Source organism: Myxocyprinus asiaticus, chromosome 48 (assembly GCF_019703515.2).
Source record: "Myxocyprinus asiaticus isolate MX2 ecotype Aquarium Trade chromosome 48, UBuf_Myxa_2, whole genome shotgun sequence".
NCBI classification, from domain to species: domain Eukaryota; kingdom Metazoa; phylum Chordata; class Actinopteri; order Cypriniformes; family Catostomidae; genus Myxocyprinus; species Myxocyprinus asiaticus.
Genome location: NC_059391.1, coordinates 13268872 through 13296247, shown reverse-complemented (window position 1 = coordinate 13296247; position 27376 = coordinate 13268872). Strand labels below are relative to the sequence as shown.

General features: G+C 38.0%; 1 protein-coding gene across 2 annotated transcripts in view; it reads right to left on the bottom strand.

The window, feature by feature from the left end:
- Window positions 1-27376, bottom strand: part of LOC127437733 (calcium-dependent secretion activator 2-like) — a 213107-nt gene that overhangs the window by 121069 nt on the left and 64662 nt on the right. For both annotated transcript variants that reach the window (XM_051692847.1, XM_051692848.1), the window contains exon 3: window positions 15527-15859. In XM_051692847.1, the coding sequence (XP_051548807.1) occupies window positions 15527-15859 (333 nt within the window). The remainder of the gene's footprint in view (window positions 1-15526; window positions 15860-27376) is intronic.

Genomic DNA, 27376 nt, shown 5'->3' with positions numbered 1-27376 from the left:
ATTCATTACTGCTTCCCGGTGGCTCACCTGCCTGCCGCTTCCTCCGGCCTCAGGTGCGGTGTGCTAATGAGAGATGACAGGGTGGCGAGAGCACAAGGCGAGGCTGAATGTGTTCATTAGGGAGAGGATGACAGGTGCTGAGTGGAGGTGAGGGAGGGCTGAGGTGTAGACATGTGGCAGGGCAACTGGCCTTTCTAATCATGAGGGCACAGCTGTATTTTCTCAGTGTCCAGCTCAGCCACAACCCACCTCACTGCCTGCCCAACCAGATGTCACACACCTCAAAGACCTCTTTACATTATTTATCAACTTTTATGCAATTCATGTCTGACTGACTCAGCGCGTTTTTAACAGTAATAATGTTATTTACAAGATTAGTTTCTCGTGATTTCCTGTCTCTCTCTTTCACTAAGGTTAGTTAAAAGAATATACTGGTTAAATACAACTGAAGCCAAACAGGCAGAGGGTTTAGAAGCAGTATTCTTGTTTTGAAGCTGAATTAAAAGCTTGTGAAGCTTGTTAAAGTCAGCATGAAATGGCATTCGGCTCAATGACAAATAAGCTTGTCCGAGGTGATAAAATTGAGAAATCTTTTAAAAACCTAATTTAAAATATATAAAATAATGTGCCAAGTTTGTAGAAATTTACTCTGTCTCCAATTTGGTTTTATACATTTTTTTAAAACTTTTATATAATAAAAAAAAAAAATAATAAAAAAAAAAAAAAAAAAAAAGGTTTAATGACTTGTGGTGTAACCAACAAGTAAAAGGTACTAAAATACTTGCCTTGCAACTTGAATACATGACAGTGTACACAACTTAATAAAGGTACAAATAAAAAAAAAAATACTGTTTACAAATATCATCAATTTTTGAGTCAAGATTATCAAGAAGTTTTCTCAGGGTTACTCGCCTTATCATAAAAATGTACAAATATCTGATATTACCTAAAAAAATTTTTTACATGACAACAAAATGGCAACCTACATGAAATGACTTTGATTTGGTGGACAAAAGCATTTCCAATTTTCTTAAAAAAAAAAAAAAAAATTAAATTCTTATTTTTTTTAAATAAATATTAATAATAGATTATTCTAAACTATTCATGACAACATTTAATAAACGTATGTCTTCAGAAGGTTACAACACACTTTTTACTTCAGGCTACAGAAAAAAAATATAAAAATGACTTTGAACTCAGTAATTGAAAAAAATGTTCATCACAGAAGAGGTGTATTCAAGTAATTGTTTTGTGCGAATTGCATTTTTAAGTAACTTAGATGCGGACAAAAAAATAAGCATAACATCATTCGCAACCCATTTCACATGCGTAATGTGATGTATTTTTAAGAAAACTGTAGGGCAGGATTTGATCCATTTATCCAGGAAATGATATTGAAAAACCCACAAGGTTGGTAACCAAGTAATTTAATCACCGACCAGTGACATGCAAACATTATTTTCTATGGTAATCGACAGCATGCCACAGGTAGAGGCCTAACTTACAGTATAGTTAACTCAGAATATTAATCAACTTTAATTATTTTCCTCTCTTTATAATATGGCCCTCTGGAATACTTAAGTCTGATTGGTCAATTGCCGCATTCTAGAGCGAATCATGTTTGTAACGTTGTCCCTGGTAACCGATTATCTACATAACTACACTAGTTTTACATCTCTCGTTTTAGTCCACGGTCTCTTTCTTTTCATAAAATATAAATTCAAATCAACATTTCATGTCCAATTATTGATTTATTTGTCAAGCAGCTGTGTATTAAGAGGGATAGTGTACAGTCATCCAATCATTATGACAAAATAAACCCCACCAAACTGCTGCTGTTGTGTCACACTCCATCAGTTCTGTCTTCACATTCCCCTCAGTTTCTCTCAGCCTGTATCTACAGTATCCAGTCCATCTCGCTTTTTATGTTGACTGCCTCTTTGTTATTGTTTTTGTTGTGTTTCTTGGATCTCCTCTTTATTCTTCTGCACCTCTACTCAATCATTTTGCACATCTGTCTCTCTCTTTCAGTCTGTCAGTTAGTAAAGCAGCCTCTCCTCTATCTCTCTCTCTCACTCTGCGGTTGTCTGCCAAAGCCTCGCAGACCTGTTCATAGATCTTCCTCTTCCTTGTGTTACACCCTCCACTTACTGACATTTCAATTGTCATGCTTTCGATCTCTTTGCTGTTTTGTTGTTTCTTTTTCCTCAGCATTCACTCCGTAAGAGAACTTGACAGTTGGTGGAGTGGTTATCAGAGAAAGAGACACATATGGTTAAAGTAAGATGGATTGAGTCGGAGAATTAAAAAGAACAATGCACTAAAATCAGTATTTAACAAGGAAAATAACATGCTTGATTTCTCTAGGGAATACAACTTTAAGTTAAGGTACGTCATATAGGAAAGTCTCTGTTCTTTCATTTAAATAGTCTATATTGATAACATATGACTGATGGTCAGCTAATCCTGATTGTCAGTGTGATTTTCAGCCTTATGGATGTTAAAGAATCCATGAAATCACTTGACTAGTGCAGTTTTCTTTCCTGTGTTGGTGTATTTCCTATAAAAACGAAAGTCTGTCAGAACATATCGGACACTTTTTTAAAAATAGCCAATAGCTCTTAGATTACATCACAGCCATGAACCAGGATTTGCAACTTGCTAGTCAGTTGCAGGTGGTATAAGGGGGAAGGACAGTCTCATTATTAAGAGAGCATTTGACTGGACAAAATCTGTGTAGTGCAAGATGAATCATCAATATTTTAGGTCAATTTTCCCAAAAGGAAATGATTTTTTATTTTATTTTTATTAACATTTTTTATTGATTCAACCATTAAATATAAATAGCAGAACACACATATACAGAATCAATATCCAACCCCCACTATAATGCATAATAAGGGTTAGGGTAACCAACCCCCGAATGCATAATAAAAAATAAAATCTTGGGTAGGCCTAGCCCACCTTTGTCAATCAGCCTATGTAACTTATTGAAATGTAATTTGGGATGCTTATCATTCCAAATGAAGGACTTTGCTATGCTATCAAATTGCTTGAAGTAAGAGAGGGGGACATCTACAGGAAGAGACTGCAGTAAGTAATTGAATTTTGGAAATCAATTCATTTTAATAACATTAACCTTCCCAATCATAGATAAATGTAATGAAGCCCACCTGCCCACATTGCTCAAACAGTTTTATTAAGGGGTCACACTAAATCACACAAATGTGCTGGAAATAAAATACCCAAATAGTTAATGCTCTGTTTGGGCCACTGGAAAGCACCCAGCTGGAAAGCCATATCTGTGCAGTACGCTGTCAGAGCCAAAGCTTCGGATTTGGACCAATTGACTCTATATTCTGAAAACTTAGAAAAGGAATTAATAATTCTGTGCAGGCAAGGCATAGATCTACTGGGGTCAGAGACAAATAATAAAATATCATCTGCGTAAAGCAAGAGTTTATGCGCCATACCTCCCGCCACCACCCCTGGAAAATCATCCTCCTTTCTTATGAAGGTTGCTAATGGTTCCAGGGCAAGACAGAACAATAATGGGGAAAGAGGGCAACCCTGCCGGGTGCCCCTATCCAGAGTAAAATAATCTGAAATTAGTCCATTTGTTTGTACCGCCGCTACTGGGTGTCTATAAAGTAACAACAATCCATCCAACGTACTCCTGAACACGTATATTTCCAAAACCTTAAAAAGATAATCCCATTCTACCAAATCAAATGCCTTTTCACCGTCAAGTGAGATGGCAGCGTCCGGAGTCTGATCATTAGCCACTGACCACATAATATTGATGAAACATCTAATGTTATCAGAAGAGCTGCGACCTCCGAATAAACCCCACCTGATCTATATGTATAAGAGATGTCATAACTTTACTTAATCGATTAGCCAGAATTTTTGACAACATTTTTGGATCAGGGAAACTGGACGGTAACTTTCACACTTGCTTGGATCTTTGTCCTTTTTAAGAATCAGACTGATCCGGGCTTGTGTCATGGTTGGCGGAAGCTTTCCATTCTTTAATGATTCAGTATAGACTTCTAGCAAAAGCGGAGCCAGTTCTGTAGCATAAGATTTTAAAAACTCAGCAGCAAAGCCGTCAGGCCCCGAAGCCTTGCCTGTAGGTAAGGCCTTAATAACCTTGCCAAGCTCCTCCAAGGTTATCTCAGAATCAAGAGAATTTTTTTGCTCAGTCGTTAGTTTAGAGAGATCTAATGGTTCCACAAAGTTTCTAATATCTTCATCAGTAGACGAAGATGTGGAACTATAGAGATCAAAGTAGAATTCTTTAAAAGCATTATTAATATCAATGGCCGTGGTAAATATTTCACCACCAGCAGATTTCACTGAGGTAATGGTAGAAAAAGACTCCCTCTGCTTTATATATCTAGCCAAAAGTTTTCCTGCTTTGTCCCCTGACTCAAAGTATGACTGTCTTGCCCTGAATAACCAAAACTCCACTTTCCACGACAAAATAGTATTATATCTATATTCCAATCGAGTCAGTTCTCTGAGGCCATAGGATGACAAACGTTGCTTCAGCTCTGCTTCGGCATTTTTAATATTTCCTTCCAACTCCACGAGTTCTCGTGCTTTGGATTTTTTGGTGAATGAGGCATACTGTATGATCCGACCCCTAAGAACTGCCTTAAGTGCCTCCCAAGCCACGCCCATAGAGGATACCGAGGACCAGTTGGTCTCCATATAAACACTGATTTCAGTCTTTAACATTTGTTGGAATTCAGGATTTTGCAAAAGGGACACATTAAGGCACCAACTATATGATTTATTTTTTCTCTGTATGTGGCAACACCTCTAAATTCACCAGGGCATGATCTGAGACTAAGATATTTCCAATTGAGCAATCCACAACAGATGAAATGAGTGACTTGGATATAAAAAACAAAATCTATTCTAGAATAAATCTTATGGACTGATGAAAAAAAATGTATAGTCTCTACCAGATGGGTTCAAAAGTCTCCAAATATCTGTCAGACCAAGATTTTTACACATCCTGTGAATTGTCAATGTTGCTCTAGGGGGCTTACACATTTTGCTTCACTATGATCAAGGACTGAGTCAATCAATAGATTAAAGTCTCCTCCCAATATTATATCATGATGGGTGCCAGCAGCTTGCAACATCCCTTCAAGATCTATAAAAAAGCCCTGATCATCAGCGTTAGGCACATAAATATTAGCCAAAATCAACCTTTGCCCCTGAATTTCAGCTAAAACAATAATGACTCTTCCTAATTTATCTTTAATTTGTTTCAGACATTTGAATTGTAGATGTTTATTTACCAATATAATGACTCCCTTGCTCTTACTTGAGCCAACACTAAAAGAAAACATGCCCACCTCATATCTTCCCAAATTTTTCCGCTTCCTGCGGAGAAAGGTGTGTTTCTTGAAGAAACACTATATAATATTTCTTACGTTTAATAAAAGAAATAACCTTCCTTCTTTTTATGGGATGCCCCAACCCATTTACATTTGATGTGGAGAGAGAATGTACACTCATATTAACAACTGACATATTGATATAATTAAAAAAAATAAACTGTGTCAAAAACAAAATTATACAGACCACATTCCCCATTAGTGAAACAATCAAACCCCGAACTTCCCCCCGAACAAAACAAACAGAAAAAACCCGTGCATAAACCCCGCGCATGAGAGCGCCAACTGGCGACAATCCCTCTAAACTCAAAAGGTCCATGAACGCCCACGAGCCCCCACGACAACTTTGCCATCGGATTGCACAATTTTGCATCACAAATTTGTGAAGCAAAATTACATAACAGAAAATACTTTGTAAAATAACCCCCAGCCAAAAGGAAGAATGAACACAAAGAACATGTAGATTAATTCACAGAACTGTTTTAAAGGTGTGATCCTCCACAAAATTAATTTCAACTGATATAAAACCGTTCAGTTTCACGGATAGACAAACGAATGTTCATTGAGCCAGCTTTTATGAGTACAGCGGATGACGTAATCATTCCAGTGTCCCGTAAACGAAACAAGCTCCAGCCACTAGGTGGAGCCAACACAAAAAGAAACAAAACAGACATCCCGGTTCCCCGGATGGTCAAGTCAATTCACTCGGAGGCCGCATAAATGTATATACCATGACTTACTCAATCCGTCAACTTTATAAAAGACATCCTTTGTGTGAGCAGGTAGATATTTTGCGGTCATACGTAGTGTCCACTCTCAAACTGGCCGGGAACTTCCATGCAAAAGTAATCTTCCGTCAATGCAAAAGCTTCTTTAAGGAAAGTATTATTCACAAAACAAACTCCAGCCGCTACACGGAGCCAACGCAAAAAGAAACCAAAATGACACCCAGCTTCCTCAAAAACATGAGAAACATCCAATTGCAAAGTCCGGGAACAAGAAAATATTATGATTCCTCCAAGAAAGCTTCCCTTTGCTCCTCGCCTGGCACAACACGAGATCTTTATCGGATGACCTCAGAAATTTGGCCAGAATCGATCGGAGCCCATCTCCCTCAGCAGATCTCCGAGCAGGGACTCTGTGAGCTCGCTCGATTTCCAGCTTGTGGCCCGTTATGTCGAGCAGACTCGGGAAGAGCTCGTCTAGGAATTTCACCATATCTCTGCCCTCCTCTTGCTCAGGAATTCCAACAATTCTGATGTTATTCCTGCGGCTTCTATTCTCAAGATCTTCAAGCTTTTCAAGAATACGTTCCAGATCAACTTTGGTCGCAGGCAGATTAGTGGATAATTCCCTCTCCGAAGACTCCAAATAATCGATTCATTTCTCAGCATCTGACACTCTTGTAACTAACTCAGACAATTTTATTTCCATCGCCATAATCAATCGACGTTTTACAGCGAGATCCTCCAAGTCAGCAAAAACCTTCGTCATCATCACCGATATGTTTGACAACTGACGCTGGATCTCCTCTCCCGCCGCACCATCCAAATCGAGTCCCCGGTCTGTAGGCCTGTCGGGGCTTTCATCCTGAACACGTTAAGTGTCTTTTAATGTCTCCAGAGCCCGATGATTGACTTCTTTGCCATGTTTTACCTCAAAAGAGCAAATGTTTAACTGGGTGTATCGAATTTCACCAGATTATAACATGAGAATAATAAAAAATTTTGCAAAGTGCGCAGAGCTTGTCGTTCACACGTCTGCTTCTTGCATGGCATCACGTGACCTCCAGGAAATTACTTTATCTTCTAAAAGGTCAACTTAGTTAACTTTTAGGAGTGCACTAGCATATAAATGGCTTCAAAGCTAATAGACATGGACTAAAAGCCACCAAACTGATTTTGATTTAATGGGGTCTTAAATAGCTTGCTTGAAAATTAATAAGGTACCCAAATACACTTCATCCTTCTCAAAATATACATGGTTACACACATGCATATGCAAGCAAGCGTGAAGGCACACAGTTAACGGCAAGCTACTGAGTCAATATGCAGAAGCGTAAGATAATAATCAGTGAGGGAAATGGCCAAGAATAGAAAGATCCAAAAATAGCTCAGTGTTCTCCCTCCCCTTTTTTCCCATCTCCTCTCGTTTCTCTTACCTTTTTACATTTCAAAGTCATCTGCACCCCTTGCCTGCCCATTACTACGTATGAAGCCACACATACCACATACACTAAAGATGGTTAAATGAAAATGGACAAGCTATGGTTTAAATTATTTTCTTCCTTGTATTCTTTCTTCCTCTGTCAAGATGAAAGATGTAAATATCCGTCAATAAGCCTTATTCATGAAACATGAGCAGAACAAATTTGTGTGTGATGAGGAGGAGGGCGTGGCCAGACCATGAGGATGCACACCTGGCACTGAGTTGACTAATCAGCGGGAGGGAGATAAGGGAAGAGTGGGGGACACCAGAGAGAGAGAGAGAGAGAGAGAGAGAGAGAGAGAGAGAGAGAGAGAGACACACGCAGCCGCTGTGTGTTTATGTTGTTGTGTTTTCAGTTTGATGTTGTGTTGTAATTAAAGTTTGTTGAATGTGGATTCGGCTCCTGCTCACTCCTTTCCTGAATGTTGTAACAGTGTGTAATTGCATTCTTATGTAAATTGTCCCATTGGATTGAATAGGACAATTTAATCGGTTTACTAACGATTTACACACAAATTTGTTCTGCCCATGTTTCATGAATAAGGCCCAATGTTTTTAAAATGTGGAAAACATAAGAAAAAGTTAGGTTAATGCAAGAGTCTGTACTTTTCTGTACGGCTGGTTGACTAGTAGAAATGAATAATTGTGTAAGCCCTAAACCAGACTAATTATAGACCTTATTCACACTAGCGCCATCTTTGATTTTTAATGTTAATGACAATGAGGCTGCGAGGGATAGACTTACCATCTCTTCAGTGAGCTGTACTGCAGTTTAAATAGTTTTTGGATTATTCTGCAGACAAAATATTGATAAAATATCTGTCCAAGGACATTCATTATACAAAGAACTCCAGACAACATGATTTGTGGAAAATCAGATGTGATCTAGGAGCTTTATACAGATTTATACCATTCGTACCATTGAAGTAAGTCCATTGTCATTCCCATTAAAAATCAAAGATGGTGCTAGCGTGAATACGGTCTATACAGGGCTTTCTCACCAAAAAATGAAAATTCTCTCATCATTCACTCACCATTATGCCATCCCAAATGTGAATAATGTACTTTCTTCTGATGAACACAAACAAAGATTTTTTTTAGAAGAATAGTTCAGCTCTGTTGGTCCATATAATGCAAGTGAAAGTGTACCAACATTTTTAAGTTACAAAAGCACACAAAGGCAGCATAAAAGTAATCCATTCATCTTTAGTGGTTAAATCCATGTCTTCAGAAGTGATAAGTATGGGTGGGAAACAGATAAATATTTAAATCCTTTGTTACTATTAAACCTTCACTTTCACATTCTTCTTGTGTTTTTGGTAATTCGCATTTTCACACATATTGCCACCTACTGGCAGGGAGAAGAATTTATAGTAAAAAAGGACTTAAATATTGATCTGTTCCTCACCAACACCAGACTTCTGATGACATGATTTTACCACTGGAATCATATGGATGCTTCCTTTTTGTGCTTTTGGAGCTTCAAGTTTTTGGTACACATTCACTTGCATTGTATGGACCTCCAGAGCAGAGATATTCTTCAAAAAAATCTTAATTTCTTTTCTGCAGTAGAAAGTCATACACATCAGGGATGGCATGAGGGTGAGTACATGATGAGTGTGTTTTCTATTTTGGGTGAACTATTCCTTTAAAACTAACTAGTTGAATATTTGTTCAAACAACCCACCTACTAGTTGATTTAAAAAAATAATACTAATTTTTTTTTAAATAGTTTTGTACATCCCTTGTTTGGACCTCATCATTTTTTCCTAATTGATCTGCTTTGATTTACTGTATTTCACAGATTTTATTTTTCACTGATGACTTTACACTTTCTTGCCCTTTAGACACTTATGTATGACTGATTCATCTAATGCAGAGCTACCAGTTAATGGCCAATCTAACATGCAAAGCAGCAAACAAACTTTTAAATGTCGGCTGAAATGGAGCCATACAATGCACTCAGATGCTTAAATTCTTATTAACAGTGGGGTGGATAAGCACCAGTACTTCAAGCTTGATATGTTTGGACCCACGGTGCAACTGCACCTCAATATTCTTGAACAATACACAGGTATAAAGGACAAAAACACTTCAGAAAATTCATGCAGATTTCTGTGGATGTCGGTAAACCATAATACAAAAGATTCAAGTCTTCTGAAAATCACATGCTGTCTTCTGGAATGTAAATGTGCCATTATAATAAGCAATGCTTGTGCAACCTGGTGCTTAATGGCAACAGATCTGACATATGTAGATGAAATAAACCTTGTAAAAAACAAATGAACTTGGTGATATGTAATTTGCAGTGCTGTGAAAAAGTATTTGCCCCCATCCTGATTTCTTCTGTTTTTTTGTGTATATCTCATACTAAATTGTTTCAAAAATTCAAACAAAAGCTAACATAAAACGAAGGCAATCTGAGGAAACACAAAATACAGTTTTTAAATGATAATGTTAATTACTGAAGGAAAAAAGTTATCCAATACCAACTGGGCCTGTGTGAGAAAGTATTTGCCCTTGGGGGCCTTTTACCCGACAACGTTTTCAACTAAAAACTGAAAACTTTTTATGAGTTTTGGCTGTTCGTTTACACGACAATGGCATTTTGGGGCCTGAAAATGCAAACTTGATAAAACGCGTTTCAAAGTGCAAGTTTTTGAAAAGGTACAATAACGATGATGTCATGCGCATGTGTATTACGTGTTCAGTCTATAGGCATGCGCGCCAATACTTCAAAACAATGCGCGAGACATTCAAAACTACAATGGCGGACTACAGGACTGTGTTTGTGCTGCTCAAGATTGAGTTTATTGACGCTTCTCCAGCAAAGTAATTGTAGTAATAAAGCAACCTCATCGTCCATCCAGACAAAATTGCTCGATGCTTTCGCCATCTTCTTTGTTTGTATTCACCGCTCTGTGGAAGAATGCATATGTGCGCAGGCACGTAGTATTTCTTTACAAAGTGACATTGCCAACTACTGGCCTGGCATGCATAATACAGTGTTTTTAGTTGTTTTCGCGGATCCGTGTGATCGGGGATCGTTTTGACAACGTTGTCATCTGTACACGAAACTTTTCAAAAACGCAAAGGAAAAACTTTCCCGTTTTTAGTACATCGTTGTCATTTAAACGTACCCTTAGTTACTAAATCCCTATAAATAATCTATGAAACTGCATTCATCTGGACAACTGGACTACACATGCCCAGGCCTGATTACTGTCAGCCCTGTTCAAATCAACACCTAAATGGAACTTTTTCAGCAGCATGATGTGGCTAAAATGTCTCACCCAGATTGAAAGAAATTCCGGAAATGATGAGGAAAAAGGTGATTGAAATACATCAGTCTGGGAAGGGTTACAAAGCTATTTGAAAGGCTCTGGGACTCTAAAGAACCACAGTGAGAGCCATTATCTCCAAATGCAGAACACTTGGCACAGTAGTGAACCTCCCCAGAAGTGGCCGACCTTCCAAAATTCCTTCAAGAGCACAGCGACGACTCATCCAGGAAGTCACAAAAAAGCCAAGGTAGCAAAATCACTGCCTTTTCAAACAAAAACAGATTAGTGTGGATGTGGCCTCAGATTCACCAAACCTCATCTACAGTATGTTTGCCAGTTAAATAATTTTATCTTGGTGACATTAAGTATTTTTAACTTAAAAACACAAAAAGCAGCAAGACAAAATGCAACAGCCAAAGACATTTGTCTGACGCATACTTACCTAGACCAACACTTAAATTGTGCAGACGAAAAATGCTCCATTGAAACTGTTCCGTCTCTCAATTACTTGCGCAGTCAAAATAACCAAATTGCAAATCCCTAAAACAAATCCCATCTAAGATCTCACCTGGTGAGAAGAGGAAGATAATCCTAAAACAATATATGAAACATAATGTGAGGTTCCCTGCTTGAACTCAATGAATATCTCAGTTAGATTCCAAATGTGCCAATTAATGTTGGACTCAACAAACCTAATTGCACTAATCTGGTAACTGTAAATGCAATGAAAAGGGACATCAGAGAAGACCACCCACCACATCTCAACCTCTCCCCTGGGGGAAGGCTAGTGACAGATTACACTTGAGGGCAAGCCAGTTGGACCCTTTCCTATTAACCTCCTGACCTTTCTGAGATGTCTTCAAAGAGGCTGATGATGGGATAAATGCCACCTGTGCTCAGGTGATTAAGGTAAAGGGCAAGGGATTAAAATGTACTCAACTGCTTAAAGTAATTAGGGGCGAGTTTCAAACAATCACAATAAAATGTAGGATTAAATGTATGGATACAAGTCTCCTTCAATGAATATTCAAAAGAAAAATCAGTTAGGCCTTGGTTACTTGTCATTTGCATAGCATTTAATAGGCATATATCCAAAGTGACTTATGGCATACAAACTGCAGGGACAGTTACATTCTGCAATATCCTGCCAATTAGAGCTTTACTCAAGGGCACAGCAATAGGCAGGGGTTAAATTAGGCCAGTATGACTTGGAATGTTGTTCAGGTACCCTCGAGTTTATTAATAAATTCCATTTTGTATGTATGTTCAGTTTTTGCATGTTCCAGTTTTTGTGTGCTGAAGTGTTTGGGGACCACGATCTTAACATGATCTTAGGGTTTCCCAACCCCCAAAATCCAAATCAAACCCTGGTGATACGAGATTTATTAGTCACCCCTAGACTGATTATTAGATCTTTGATATCTAGGCTACCATGACTACTCTCTAGGTCCTAATTTCAGGCAACATCATCATAAGGATGAGAATCTTTAGGATCTTCATGATTCTGTTTAATTTCTTTTCAGGGACTGGCAATCAGTGGTCAATGCATCTCTATTTTTTCTTTTCTGTGTAAATGAAATGCCACAATAAAGCTACATAAACTTTGCCTGTCAATAAGCAAGTCTTATTTTTTGAGTTGTTTTTCCCCATCCCTACAACTTCACTGCCAATATTCAAAGACCATCTGAAAATATTGACAATACTTTCTTCATTAAAGGGTTAGTTCACCCAAAAATGAAAATTCTCTCATCATTTACTCACACTCATGATATCCCAGGTGTGTATGACTTTCTTTCTTCACCAGAACACATTTGAAGAAAAATAGAAAAATATCTTAGCTCAGTAGGTCTTTAAAATGCAAGTGGATGGTGATCAGATACTTGAAGCTACAAAAAGAACAGACAGTCAGCATAAATGTCATCCAATCGACACCAGCTGTTAATTTAATGTCTTCTAAAGGGACACAATACATTTGTGATAGTTAAGAAGTACTTAAATATTGATCTTTTTCACACCTAAAGCGATCGTATCGGTTTAGAAGACATTAATTTAACCACTGGAGTCATATGGATGACATTTATGCTGACTGTCTGTGATTTTTGGAGCCGTTTATGCTGACTGTCTGTGATTTTTGGAGCCGTTTATGCTGACTGTCTGATTTTTGGAGCCATTTATTCTGACTGTATATGATTTTTGGAACCATCCACTTGCATTTTAAGGACCTACAGAGCTGAGATATTTTCCTATTTTTCTTCAAATGTGTTCTGCTGAAGAAAGAAAGTCATACACTCCTGGGATAGCATGAGGGTAAGTAAATGAGAGAGTTTTCATTTTCAAGACTAACTAGTTGACTATTCGTTCAAACCCACCTAGTTGATTTTAAAAATATTCAGCGTTTTAAAAATAGTAGTTTTGTGCATCCCTAGTTTGGACCTCGTCATTGTTTCCCAATTGATCTGCTTTGATTTAATGTATTTCACAGATTTCATTATTCACTCGTGAATTTACACCTCCTTGCCCTTTAGACACTTGTTTATGACTTATTCATCGAACGCAGTGCTACCAGTTAATGGCGAATCTAACATGCAAAGCAGCAAACAAACTTTTAAATGCCAGCTGAAATGGATCCATACAATGCACTCAGATGCTTAAATTCCTATCAACAGTGGGACGGATTAGCACCAGTACTTCAAGCTTGATTTGACTGGACCCAAAGTGCAACTGCACCTCATTAGTCTTGAACAATACACAGGTGATGAGAGAATTTACATTTTTGGGTGAACTATCCCTTTAAAAACTTTGATGTTAACCAACTCAGTTTTAAATGGTTTTCTTTGGCATCATTGAATAACAATGTAATAAATTAAATAAAATTAGAAATCATTACATTTCCAATTTCCAAACAGTTTTACAAATAGAAAGTTTTCTCTTATTATCCTTAGTTTTCTCTTCTATGCAAATCAGAAGATTTGGATGACAGTGCCTGCTAAATAAATCAATGTAAATTTAAGATGTATTTTATTCCGCTGTGATTTTAATCCCAATGGTGGTCAAGGGGAACTGTCCCTTCTATTGTACCCTCAGTAACCTTCAGAAAAAATAAAATAATTTGTAAAATGTAAAAAGTAGGTGCATTTTTTTCCTCCTGAACGAACTATAGCACCCTTGGCAAACAAAGCTTGCATTTATAATACGTGCGGCATCATTTTAAAATTAGGATGTTAAGGGTGGTGTGACGGAAGGTTGTCAACACTTGGGCAGATGACACATTAGAAGATAAGTAAGCTGTCTCTGTTATAACATTGTTTTTACAACAGCCTCAGAGAGACAGCCTTCAAAGTTATCCATTTGAACATTTTAGAAGGTAACCTAGCTAGCTACAATCTCCATAGTAGGCATACGCGAATGTAAATAAAGAACGTCATGTCTAAACTACACACAATTAGTTTAAACCGATCACCAACTCTCTTATGGCACTTTTCCACTGCACGTTTTGGTTCGACTTGACTCTGCTCGCTTTACTTTTCTGAGCTTGCTTTTCCACTACAGTTTAGTGCCGCCTCAACGTGGGTGGGATTATAGGCTGATCGTCATAGTTGCGCCGCTTCTACTGCCGTGACATCATCTTAAACATGACACAAACATTGCTGACCATAAACAATAACACGACCGCTAGCTTTTAGCTACAAGCTCATTGTGCTGCATAAATCAGTTGTTGCATGGTGATTTTACACAAGTGTAACAGTTAAATTGGCCTGGTTGTTTTAGAAGCAAGCTTTCCAGTAGCTGGTCAACTAAATATAGTGAAGCTTTCAAGCAGAATATAGAGTTAACGTAACAAAACGTACCATCCTCCATCTTGGACTCCACCAACGGCGAGTCCAGGGCACTCTCCCTCCCATTGCTCGCCGGTCTACTGCCATAGATAGCGTACATTTGGTCGAACCACTTCCACTTTCTTCTGTTTGAACCACTCCGGCTGGTCCTTGATGGCTCTGTAGTCACTTCACAAGTTTTTTTTTTTAACTTTTCCCTACACTGTTGGTAGGACCGGTGCAGTCAACAGCTGACACTTCTTGAAAGACTTTTTCATGTCGTTTCGTTCGTTGCTAACGAGAGGAACGTCTGCACCTCGTTTATTGACCACGGCATGGTTTTGCACACAGCCATTTCTTTTAACAATTAGAAAGTCGCATGAACAAATTATATTGCTGTCGCTGTTGCTAACTTTAAAACTAGCGGGTTGATGTCCTGTGACGATTCTCTCTGACCAATCAGTGATCTGCAGGGTTTTGACGTCACATTTAGTATCGGCTCGGCTCACTTGGAACCTCGACCGAGGTGGTACTAAAAAAGTATCAGGTACCAGGTACTATCCACATTGGAAAACCCCCAAAAAGCGAGCAGTGTCGAGCTGTACCGTGCAGTGGAAAAGCCCCATTAGACTATCCGAGTTCTCCTAGGTAAAGAATTTCAGGAATATGCGCAAACAGGACAAATATCACCAAAGGAACACCTTTTTTGCTTTGTCACACACATTTTGTCATTTTCAGGCAAACTAAATCGAAGCCTGCTCATCTAGTTAATATAAATTAGCCTTTAGGGTTAGCAACCACTGACCTGCAAGGCATTGTAAAGTAGCTGATGTTCAAACTTCTTGATTCCCAGTATCTGCTGGAACATCTCATAGAGCTGCTCTTTGCTGAGAATGAGCTCGGACACAGTAGCGAAGGGCATGCGTCCCTGTGGCCTCCGCTGGTCCTCTTCTCCTTTGTAGATGGCGTCGTACTTAGTGATCCAAGAGCTGAGTACAGTCTCTTTGCTCAAGCCGTCGATCTCGGGTAGGCTACGCACTCGACGCTCAATATTCTTCTTGAAGACCTCACGGAAGTCACTGGCAGAGCAGCCTCCACTTTGCACCATACGAGCCACTCGCTCACTCTTCAGGAAGCCCTGCCAAAAGAAGCATGGATGGATTCAATCCATTGAAAAACGATAAAAGGAAAAGAGTTTTAATACAGCTTACTAGGATTGTGTGGTATACTGGTGCTAAAAAATTTATATCAAAAATTACAACAGTAAAACTTTATCATTTAGCAAATTTTGGTATCTGACATGGACAACAATAAGCGTGTTTACATGCAAGTTCTTACACGATTATGCTTTATAAGCAGAAAATTTATAAGAATCATGTCAACGTCTAAAATGGTTTTCCTTTTTCGGGTAATGTCATAAAAGGACATATTGTAAACTGACAGGCACATCTAGATTTTTGCCCATTACCACAATTTCATGCTTTGTAATGCAGAATTTAATTATCATCGAAGCTAAACAAAAGTTTTGCTTCAATGTAGAAGCTAAAGTACAAAATACATTGTACAAAAGATAATGAGAAGACCATCTGATGACAGCAGCACAAACATCCGAAAAATATTTAAGTGTAAAAGAAAGTTTTATTATTTATTATAATAGGATTTGCATTCAGTGTCAGTGCAGTTCAGTTTTTGCAGTATTTCCTGTGTGTGTTCATGCAGTCTTAATTAATATAGATGCACTAGAACCTGAAATTGTACTGGGTCAAAAATGTTGGTATCGATCCAAAACTACAGCAGACTGTACTTGTTTTCTGTATCTGGAGTATTTATATGGACGGGACTACCTTGCAAAGGGGCTCTCGGTCAAAAGGTGGTTGCATACACACCCTGATAGAGACAAAGATATAGTACCCAAGGAAAGCATAAAAGTAGCAAGCAAGTAGAGCCTCAAAGCAGGGGAGCAACATCTTAGTTTTAGAGAAGATTGTGATCCATATGAAAGAGGAAAGGTCCCACTAAGAGAGAACAAATCTGCCCAGAAGACCATGAAAACACTTCACCACTTTTCAGTTATTTCATTTATTTTTATATTTGGTGACGCAGTGTCAGGGGAAACTGAAGTTGGTGAGGCACGACATAAGCAGCAGATAGAGGCGAATCGCAGGCCCTTACCGCAAGTATATGGAGCAGAACAAAGACAATTCAGCTGCCTACTCTCAAGGAGGTGGAGGATTATGTCTGTGTCGAAAGCACCAATAACTTGCAAGGCGAGAGAGAGAGAGAACAGAACACAACAGGAGGGAACACATTAGATCCTGTATAGAGGGAAATTCTACTCAAATTGCCTTTACGTGGACACCAGTAGAGATTTCAAATTAAAATAATTTATTTCAGGCACATTTGAAACTTGATTTTAAAAAATAGTTCTGACTAGAAAAATGTAATTGCAACTAAAAAGTATGAGCCACATTTGAAGGTGTTGTAAAATGACCGATATATGCACACCTCTGACCACACATTAGTAAAATTCTACATTAATGCCACCAGTTGCACAATTATAGTGCACAACAAGACAAGCTCCACATCTTAACTTGTTTGGGACACATTCCACTCTGTATTTTTGCATTAATTAATGTTTCTTTGTCGCATGTAAATAACACAAAGCAGTCCTGCCCACTTATCTACCATGGTATGAACTGCATAGCAACACTATAAAAACAATTACAGTAAGTTAAATTAATAGTAAAACACTGGCAGATGTGGTTGCCAGAAATTTCCACAAAAAATACGGTGACCATGTTTCAGGCTTTACGGTATGTAAATTTGATGCCTGTATATTTTACAGTTCACAGCTGTTTATATTATTAAATTATATAAACTTAATATACTAACCTTCTGGATCTATAAAAGTCAGTTTTTCACTTTAAATATATTGTTAAACACCATAACTACAAAAGGCCACATGATGACTTAGTTCATCAAGACTTACCCTTTCAGGAGGAATAATTAATACACATTAATTTAGAGTGAGTCACTCACCCAAACACAAATATCCATCAGTTTAACATGTGACACTAAAATAATGCAATACACATAAAATAAACTACATGAAATAACACAGAATGCCCCAATGTACATAACTGATATTAAAAATAACCTCCCATTAAATATATTGAAATGTGATGGGTCATACAGGGACTTCTGGGGATGCCCGATTATTGTTTTTACTGTACTTTTAACAGTAGTTCACCACACATTAATTATTTTGTTAAACATAAACATTTGTTAATTATATGGTAAAATCATACATTTTAGCATCTGAAGTACAACATTTTTACAATATTTTACCATAAAATTACATGTGTTGACTTGTTAAAGCTACACTATGTAACTTTTTTTGTTAAAAAAAAATAACAAAATGTTATTAATGAGAGAGTGCAACAAAAATCCATCTTCCAAACCATGTCTTTACCCAAATACACTTTGATAAACCTATAATAATGATTTATATTTTAGAGCTGTTGGGACAGATTTCACGGGAAATTGCATGCATACGTCATTCACCCGTGCGTGTTCGCATCATATCCGTACACAGAGAAAATAAGCTCCGGCTACTGTAGCGTGTATGGTGTGGGAGTATCGTGAAGCTGAAAGTTTGTTGTCACAACGAACGAGAAAAACTGACCATGGATCATTCAAAACGGCAAACCTCCGGGGAATTACCGGTTGTGAAAACAATGAAACCATGAACAGAGCAGAGTCTACAAGCAAAAAGGTAAAGCGACAGAGTTCGTAATAAAACCCGAATCAACATTGACTTGGCTTTTCAGATATATACAACTCCGAGATCTGAAAGGATTTAAAAGCGACCCAGAGATGTCTTTTTTCTTACGTAACAGGTAAGATATTTTATTGATATGGTTTATGTATAGTTGTGTAATCACACACACACACACACACACACACCTGTACAATAATTATACTGTAATCGGTGCAGAACTTTGCACTTGCTAGCACACGTGTATTTTTCTTTAAAACGGAAATAATTATATAAATAAATCCTTTAGTCCTAGGCTTGCCATGGACATGTGAGTCTTGAAATTATGTTGACCACTGGTTGGTAACAATGACAATCTATAAATTAGTTACTATCGTGGTCTATTTGGCCAGAATATCCTGCAGTTATAAAAACTTTACAACGTTTGACCTTATCAACGTTAACGAACGTTGCCTAACTTTTGTAACATAATTTATTTCAAAACATCAATGTTTCCAATATGTCAAAACAACAGCATAAGATATGGCACTTACCTGCTCGGATTACATTTTTTCAGATATCCATCTTTTCCTTTCTTTGGTTATTTATTTGTCCATTCGCTCCAATAAGATGTCCTGTATCCATGTGTACACCGGTGCCTCGAACCACATTCATCCACGCAGAGCAGCAGAGCCGAAGCACAACTTATGTCATTAAAAAAACAATGTTCTTCCGCAAGATGCATGCAGTTTTATTTTTTAACCATTTGAGGGCCAAAAGTTACATTTAAATATATTATAATTTTTTACTGTATATGTTACGGTTACTACCCGTTAACCAATTGATTTTTTTTATCGTAGCATTTTTACATTCTAACATTAAAATTACAGCCATTTTTGACACATTTTTATCACATTTTATTTTTTACTAGCCCTAATCAGATCTATGCATCTACGTAGTGTCTAGAAATGACTGTTCCAATGTTATGCACCTTAGGTAACAGATGGGATACTTACAGACCAGTCACCAAGGGCGGGCACTGGGGGGCAGCAGGGCTCTAGACTGCATCTAAATGGTTGCATTTTGTGACCATTTTTCCTTACAGTGCGATTAAACTTTACAAGATGTCGCACTGGTGCGACTACAAAGTTGGCCGGCTCTCCGATTGTGCGCTGTCATTTTTTGTTGTTTATGAGAATTATCAAACGTTCCAAAAGTGAAATGATACAGCTCTACCTGGATCAGTCACTGTGGCTCAATGGACAGATCAGCACAGAGCACGTGTGTTTACACGTGGACCGGTTTCAAGCTCTCAGCCGTGCAGATCATCATAAACAGTGCTGTGAGAAGCATGGGCTGGGTCACGGATTAGGCATTGATTATTTGTTTAAAACCTCTGTGAAAACTCCTAATGTGTCGGTGATTAAACTAGTTTAAAAAAGGCTTTGTTTGTCTTCATATAACTATTTTAATCAGTAAGATCCTGATGAAAGGAAACCATAAAATAATTTCTAACTCATACTTTAAACCATACTTTAATTTAGCCCAACATAAAAAAGGTGTTAATATTTTAAAGATTACTTTTGTAATATCAGTAAATTTACTAAATTTCAAAATCAATGCTTTACTGTCAAGTGGGCATTTCATCCACAAATAGTCCCCAAACCTTGTACAGACCTCTCTCATTAATTATTTGAATACAGTCCCGAAGCATAATCAACAACAGCATTCGTAACCTTACATAACACGTTATTCCTGTGCGTGCTGCCTGCAGTTTCAAAATCTAATTTTGGCAGTGCTGTGATTGAGTAGTAGCAGCGAGAGTTATCATCAACTTTGACCAACATCAACAGAGTGCGGTGGTAGGTGGAGGGAATGGACTTAGCAAGACACAGGCATCAGCATCGTCACTGACAGAGCAGAAGGTGGGCATGCTCGCTATAACTAACAAAAGTGGTGCTGTAATTGGTGTTGTTTTTATTGGCGTTTCATGGTTTGGATTGTTTTATTATTGGAATTGAGGTGCTTTTGGGATTTTCTCCCATTTTCTCCCCAATTTGGCATGCCCAATTCACAATACGCTCTAGGTCCTCGTGGTAGTGTAGTTACTCGCCTCAATCTGGGTGGCGGAGGATGAATCTCAGTTGCCTCCGCGTCTGAGACTGTCAATCAGCGCATCTTATCACGTGGCTTGTTGAGCGTGTGTGGAGTCTTCACGCTATTCTCCGCGGCATCCACACAAAACTCACCACACGCCCCACCGAGAGAGAGGACCACATTATAGCAACCACGAGGAGGTTAACCCAACGTGACTCTACCCACCCTAGCAACTGGGTCAACTGGTTGATTAGGAAGACTGACTGGAGTCACTTAGCATGCCCTGGATTTGAACTTGCGACTCCAGGTGTGGTAGTCAGAATTGAGGAGCTTTTGATATGTCGATGCATGTGTACTAAGTGTAAAGCTTATATGTTATATAAATTCTAATAGGCTGTGGTGTAATTTATTACTTTAATCGCAACTGTTGTTGGCTGAAATATTTTGTTTGTATGGTGTATTGGTGTTATGAGATGTTTCATTATAAAACTTGGGCTGTTTTGATTATAACTACTGACTGAGTTGTCTTGTATTGGGGTTTGGACATTGTTTGGTCTATCTCTGTGTCTCAGATCATAAAGCAATATTGGTGTCATATAAAAGGCTTGCTTGTGCAAAAGAAAAACAAGACCTTAGAAATTTAAAATTACTTTATTTGCCCATTTGTTGTCCACGAACAGTTAATTTGTCCCATTCAAAGGCCCGGCACAGGGGTGCATTTGTGAGAAATTGGCAAGAAACACAGACATTGGATATCTTGCAGTGCTTCTAAGAAAGTGAATGAGTCAGTAAGTTAGTGGCTTACTTTCCTGTAGAGAAAATGTATCCTTTCCTCCCTCCCTTTCAAAAAGGGCGCAGAGGTGAGGTGACAGACAGGCTAGCATGCAGAGAGGCCTGCTCATTTCCTCTGTAACATTTAAAAATTGAATTCATGGAAAAAGCATTATGTTGTTATGAGAGACAAATACTCAAAAGCATTTTTTTTTCCTTATCTTTCCGGGCTTCCAAATATAAAGCCACTCTGATATGAAAAGAAGAGCCCTTGTAAGTGTTAATTTATGCAATTCTTTATGTATTTATTATAGTTTTCATCAACTCTAGTCTTTTTCTTCAGTGCTGCCAATAAATGTGGTCACAGAGGTGTAGAAATGAATTTGATAAAATGCAAGATGTACAGTATGTACATGTCTCAGTGTCTCAAAATGACACACCGGTAGTACAATTTCATGTCCACATGCTAACCCAAGTAATTAATTCAGCAAAAACGATGAAAAGGTCTAAATAACTGGACCATGGGAATATAGCAAGTTCTCCATAAACAGAGGGCACTTAACATGTCTTTGAATGTTTTTCAATGGAGCTCCTCTATAAACAACAAAAAAAATTTAGTTTGCAGGGCTGCACCTCAACACTCTGCATCTGACCAAACTGCATCACACCACTTTGATTTGCCATTTACGAGCACCGCAGTGATCAAATAAGTTTAAAACTCAAATATATACTCAAAGCTTATAAAGTTTATGCATTTCCAGCAACTAAAACAGTCTCTAAACACTGGTGACTAATGCCTCCATTTTGTGGCGGTGCAAATGTCAAACGTTATTACTAATGAATCGGCCACCAAGGGATTTCCTCTCTCCCTGCTGCTCAACTTAATTGGCGGTTTAAAATCTCATTCAATTATTTATAAGTGATGGTGTGCGGAGCTGCGCTCAGTCTGCAGCAAAGAGATGAATAAGATACAGAGCCATTTGCTGCTTTTTTGTAATTAAAGCTAATATGAGGAATTAATCTCAGCAGAAAAATGAAGAGAACGTCGGAAGAAAGATTGTAGATTAGCGCAGGTGTGGTCGAGGTGCCTCACTGATAGTAGGGGGCAGGTTCTGAAGAGAGACTGTCTACGAGATTATAGTATATTGGATTTCATGTGAGGTGGCATGACTGTGATGAACAAGAGTGGGTGAGAGATTATGAGCATGTCAGAGGGAGACGGTTGGAGGCTGGTGATTAATTAACAGAACAGAGGTTAAGCGTTGAAAAATATTTTTGTTTCAAGAAGTGATTTTAACTGTGGTTAATTAAAATTAATTAGCAGCTATGTTTGGAGTGTACAGTACGGTGAAGTGAAATGGTTCATATTCTATCAAATTTTAACAAATGCCCTCATAAAGAAAACCTTAGCCTGAGGACTGTGACTGTATACTGATATACCAGAGCCTTCAACAGTCAAAAGTTAAAGATTGTTTATAATATGAAAGCTGTCTCATAAGGTCTGGAAAAGACTGTGTGTGTGTGGGGCGGACTGTATTATATGCTTCCTCATGAATAAAACATACCTGTTATTCACACTGGGCAGCATGAAACATTTAAAACATTTAAATCTTCACTACTCTCACTCTCTTCCTCTCTCCATCTCCTTCTCACCCCTTTTTTCCTCTTTTGAAGTCTAGATGGAATGACTCAACCAACAGCTATAGAATGGTGCATTGTTTGAGAGCTTGAGAAGAGAAAACAGAAAGACTCAAAACAGCAGATGCCATCAGAATGAGCCTGCTTTCACAGCACTGATTCAAGCGATTTTGTTTGAATTCTAACAATAAGCAATTCCCTTACATGTGTATTTACTTGAAATATGAATGTTGAGTTACTTCAGCAATATCAAAAACCTGCTCCATTTATATCTCTTTTGTGTTTGTCCTTTTTCACAAATTCACACAAGCATTTTATCTTATCAGTAGTGTGGCCAGACGTTCCATTTTTCCCAGGACAGTCCCGTATTTAAGCACTTTTTGTAGTGTCACAACTTATTCTGAAAAAATATTTTATCCCATATTTCCTGCCCTAAAATTTCGCCTTTGCGTCTTTCACAGTCACATGAGTATTCTAATCAAAGGTAGCCAAGGATACGGCTTGTAAAACCAATAAAATCACACCATGTTATTTGAAGTACATGATTGGATTAAACTATCCAATCACAATCCCCTATCGATAGATGTCCAGTTAGTGAACTGATTGAAGAGTCAGTTAAAAAGAGCACACAGATGAAATTGTGGCTGGAAAAATGTCGAGGCGTGCATGTACATTTGAGGATCTTCAAAAATTTCTAAAAAGGAGTCACAGACAGAGCCTAGAAATGTGAGGTGTAAGATTTGTGGAGATCGCTTTTCCATCGCCCATGGAGGCCACACTGACATCGCACAGCATGTTCATACAAAAAAGCATGTGGATGCTGCTAAAAGTGTGACACACCAAGTGTTAGCGATTTTTTTTGTGAAGCAAAGTTCAGAATCTGACAAGGTGCACACTAGTGGGGGCCTGGGTAGCTCAGCGAGTATTGACACTGACTACCAACCCTGGAGTTGTGAGTTCGAATCCAGGGAGTACTGAGTGACTCCAGTCAGGTCTCCTAAGCAACCAAATTGGCCCGGTTGCTAGGGAGGATACAGTCACATGGGGTAACCTCCTTGTAGTCGCTATAATGTGGTTCTCACTCTCGGTGGGGCGCGTGGCGAGTTGTGCGTGGATGCCATGGAGAATAGCGTGAAGCGTCCACACGCGCTAGGTCACCGTGGTAACGTGCTCAACAAGCCACTTGAAAAAAAACGCAGATTGACGTCTCAGATGCGGAGGCAACTGAGATTTGTCCTCCACCACCCGGATTGAGGCGAGTCACTACGCCACCATGAGGACTTAAGAGCGCATTGGGAATTGGGCATTCCAAATTGGGGAGAGAAAAAAAAAAAAAAAAAAAAAGGTGCACACAAGCGAAGGACATTTTGCTTATTATGTTGTGCACAGGCATAGTTTTCGGTCGGCTGACAGGATAATCACAGACTTTCAATTTGAACAGCTGACTTGCTGTGCAGCCTTTTGCAGTTATCGCCTCCTGTTCTGCTTGACTCTGTGTCTTTAAGGCATACAGTGCAAGTTTCCATTAAAACTCATAATGCCATAGCAACAGAAAGGGACTTAATGACAAACTGCTTGGCAAAAACTGTGCAAGAAACAATACCACTATGAAAATTTAGAGTAAAAGGAGTGAAACAAGTGACCAAATGAGAGGGAGGTAATGAGCAGTACATGAACACAACACAACAAGTCAGGGAATAAATGCTGGAGGAACTCCTTTATGATTGGATACTCCCTTCACCATAATACTAATCTGGCCTACAGTGAGGTTGAGTGGGTCTTCTTTACAGTGTATTGAGTGACACCGAATGACAAAAACTAATTACGAAATGTATTAGGAATGTGCGAAACCTGAAAGGCTTCTCGACTAATCAGTCTTAAGAAAGTCTTGTATAAATAGGCTGTTTTCGGGCTCACCTGGCTCTGATTGGACAAGTTTCTTTAGGCCTATTTGGACAGTAATTGTTTTACATGGGGACGTGGGGTAATTTCAGCATTTAAAGATGATTTTATCTGTGATTTTATTGCCGTCTGAATCGGAAATATGAAATGCGTTTTTTTGTTGTTGTTTTTTTTAAAAACAGCCTAGAGAAAATTCCTGGCCAAACGACTATATTTTGACAAACTCCATGGTCGTGCAGTAATTTAATTCCCATCTGAATCAACATCTCTGTGTCTTCAAACTGATCAAGAAATCATTTCGGAATGTTTTTGACCACTGCGCAGTAATAAGCATTTAGGGATTTGGAGTACAGTATTTTAGAGGCTTATGTCAGAGATATGTTCTATGGACAGTCCCAGAATTATATTCATTTTAGTGTTTCATCAGAATCAAGTATTCCAGAAACAGTGTTGGGTAGTAATGGATTGCCTGTAATTACACAATCAGATAAAAAAAAATAAATAAAAAAAAAATAAAGTACTTCAAGTACTAATGTGTGTAATCAGATTGTACAATTACTTTTTATGGGCAACATGATTACATATTGACAAAATTATATTAATGTGTGCGTTTCTTCCTGTGACTAGTGTTGCTTCTACAACCCCATGCAGGAATATGATTTTGGTTATGTTCCACACAGCTGTAATAAATTAACTAAATTATATTTATTCTCATTTCAAACATCAACAGTCATTTACAGTTGAAGACAACTGGGCAAAAAAAAAAAAAATTATTGATTGTGTAAAATAGGCACATAATGTCGGAATATTGATCGCAGGCCACTGAATCGAATCATATCACGGCAGACTTTGAAGTATCGGCAAATATCGGATCGCAGGCCAAGAGAATCGATTAAAGATCGTATCCTGATTAAATGTCCGATTTACACCCTAAGTAAGTACACTAATTAATTCATACATTTTGTAATCTAGATAAACTAGTCAACCTCAACAATCGACAAGCCAGTTGTTGGATGACTAATCGACCATCATGGCCCATTTATTAATTTTATGAAGCTGGATTTCAGAAGAAAATTCCGAAGAAAGTACTGAAGTTCTGAAGAAAAGCAAAGAAGGCCGCAAGAGTGCAACAGTATGAGTGAACGAGAGAAGGGAAAACAGAATGTGATAGAGAGAAAGAGATGATGAAGAGCAAAAGAAACTTTACTTATAGCTCTGACAGCCTTCAAAGTCTATGCCTGCAGCTATTCTGTTTGCAATGCTGTCAAACAGTAATCCAATTGAGAACCTCTAGGTGGTAAATACATATGGGAAAAGGGCAAAAAACAAGAGTGAGAGAAAAAGGGAGAAAAAGCTAAGCAAGAGGGACAAGAGAACACAAAACATAACAGATCATGACAACCTCGGGCTGATGGTGTAAAGAAATGATTCTGCCCTGTCTAAAAATAATCTACTTAACGAGATAGTTCACCCAAAAATCTAAATTCTCCAATCATTTACTCACCCTCAAGCCATTCCAGATGTGTATGACTTTCTTTCTTCGGCAGAACACAAATTAAGATTTTTAGAATATCTCAGGTCCATTGAATGCAAGTGAATGGTGATCAGACCATCACATAAAGGAAACATAAATGTAATTCATATGACTCCAGTGGTTAAAGCTATATCTTCAGAAGCGATATAATATGTGTAGGTGAGAAACAGGTCAATTTTTCACTCTAGATCTCCACTTCACTTTTACATCTGAAAGTTACATGTGGTGCCTGTTTAGTTTAACTTTCACATCTGAAAGTGAATGTGAAAGTGGAGATTTAGAGTAAACAGGGACTTAAATATTGATCTGTTTCTCACCCACACCTATTATATTGATTCTGAAAATAAAGATTTAAACAGTGGAGTCTTATGGATTACTTTTATGTCTGCTTTGTGATTTTTTTGGAGCTACAATTCACTTACACTGTAAGGAAAAATTCTTCTAAAAAACTTTGTGTTCTGCAGAAGAAAGTTATACACATCTTAGATGGCATGAGGGGGAGAAAATAATGAGAGAAATTTCAACACAGTCCAGAAAGCTGTGTTATGTCTTCTAAACCACAATTCACACATCACATGCTATTTCCAAAGCAAAAATGATCAAATAAACCTCTTCTTTTAAGTTTACAGTTAGCATCCTAAATAATTAGCCTGCTAAGGTAACAACACTTACACAAGTTATTACCTGTAATTACAGTCTAAATTAAATATATTTGTGTGTAATATATATATATATATATATTTCATAGTACTACCATATTTTCACGTAGAATCCTACAGAATATGGGGATGCTACTTTTTTCAATTTCAGTATAGGTCAGATGGAACCAGGGTCAGAAATGAACTTTTCCATCAAGGAATTGATTTCCTTTACAAGGGCAATTTTTTTAACCTTATAAAATAACATCCTTTTATGTCAAATACTTTATTTGAAACAATTCAATTTGAAAAATGTTT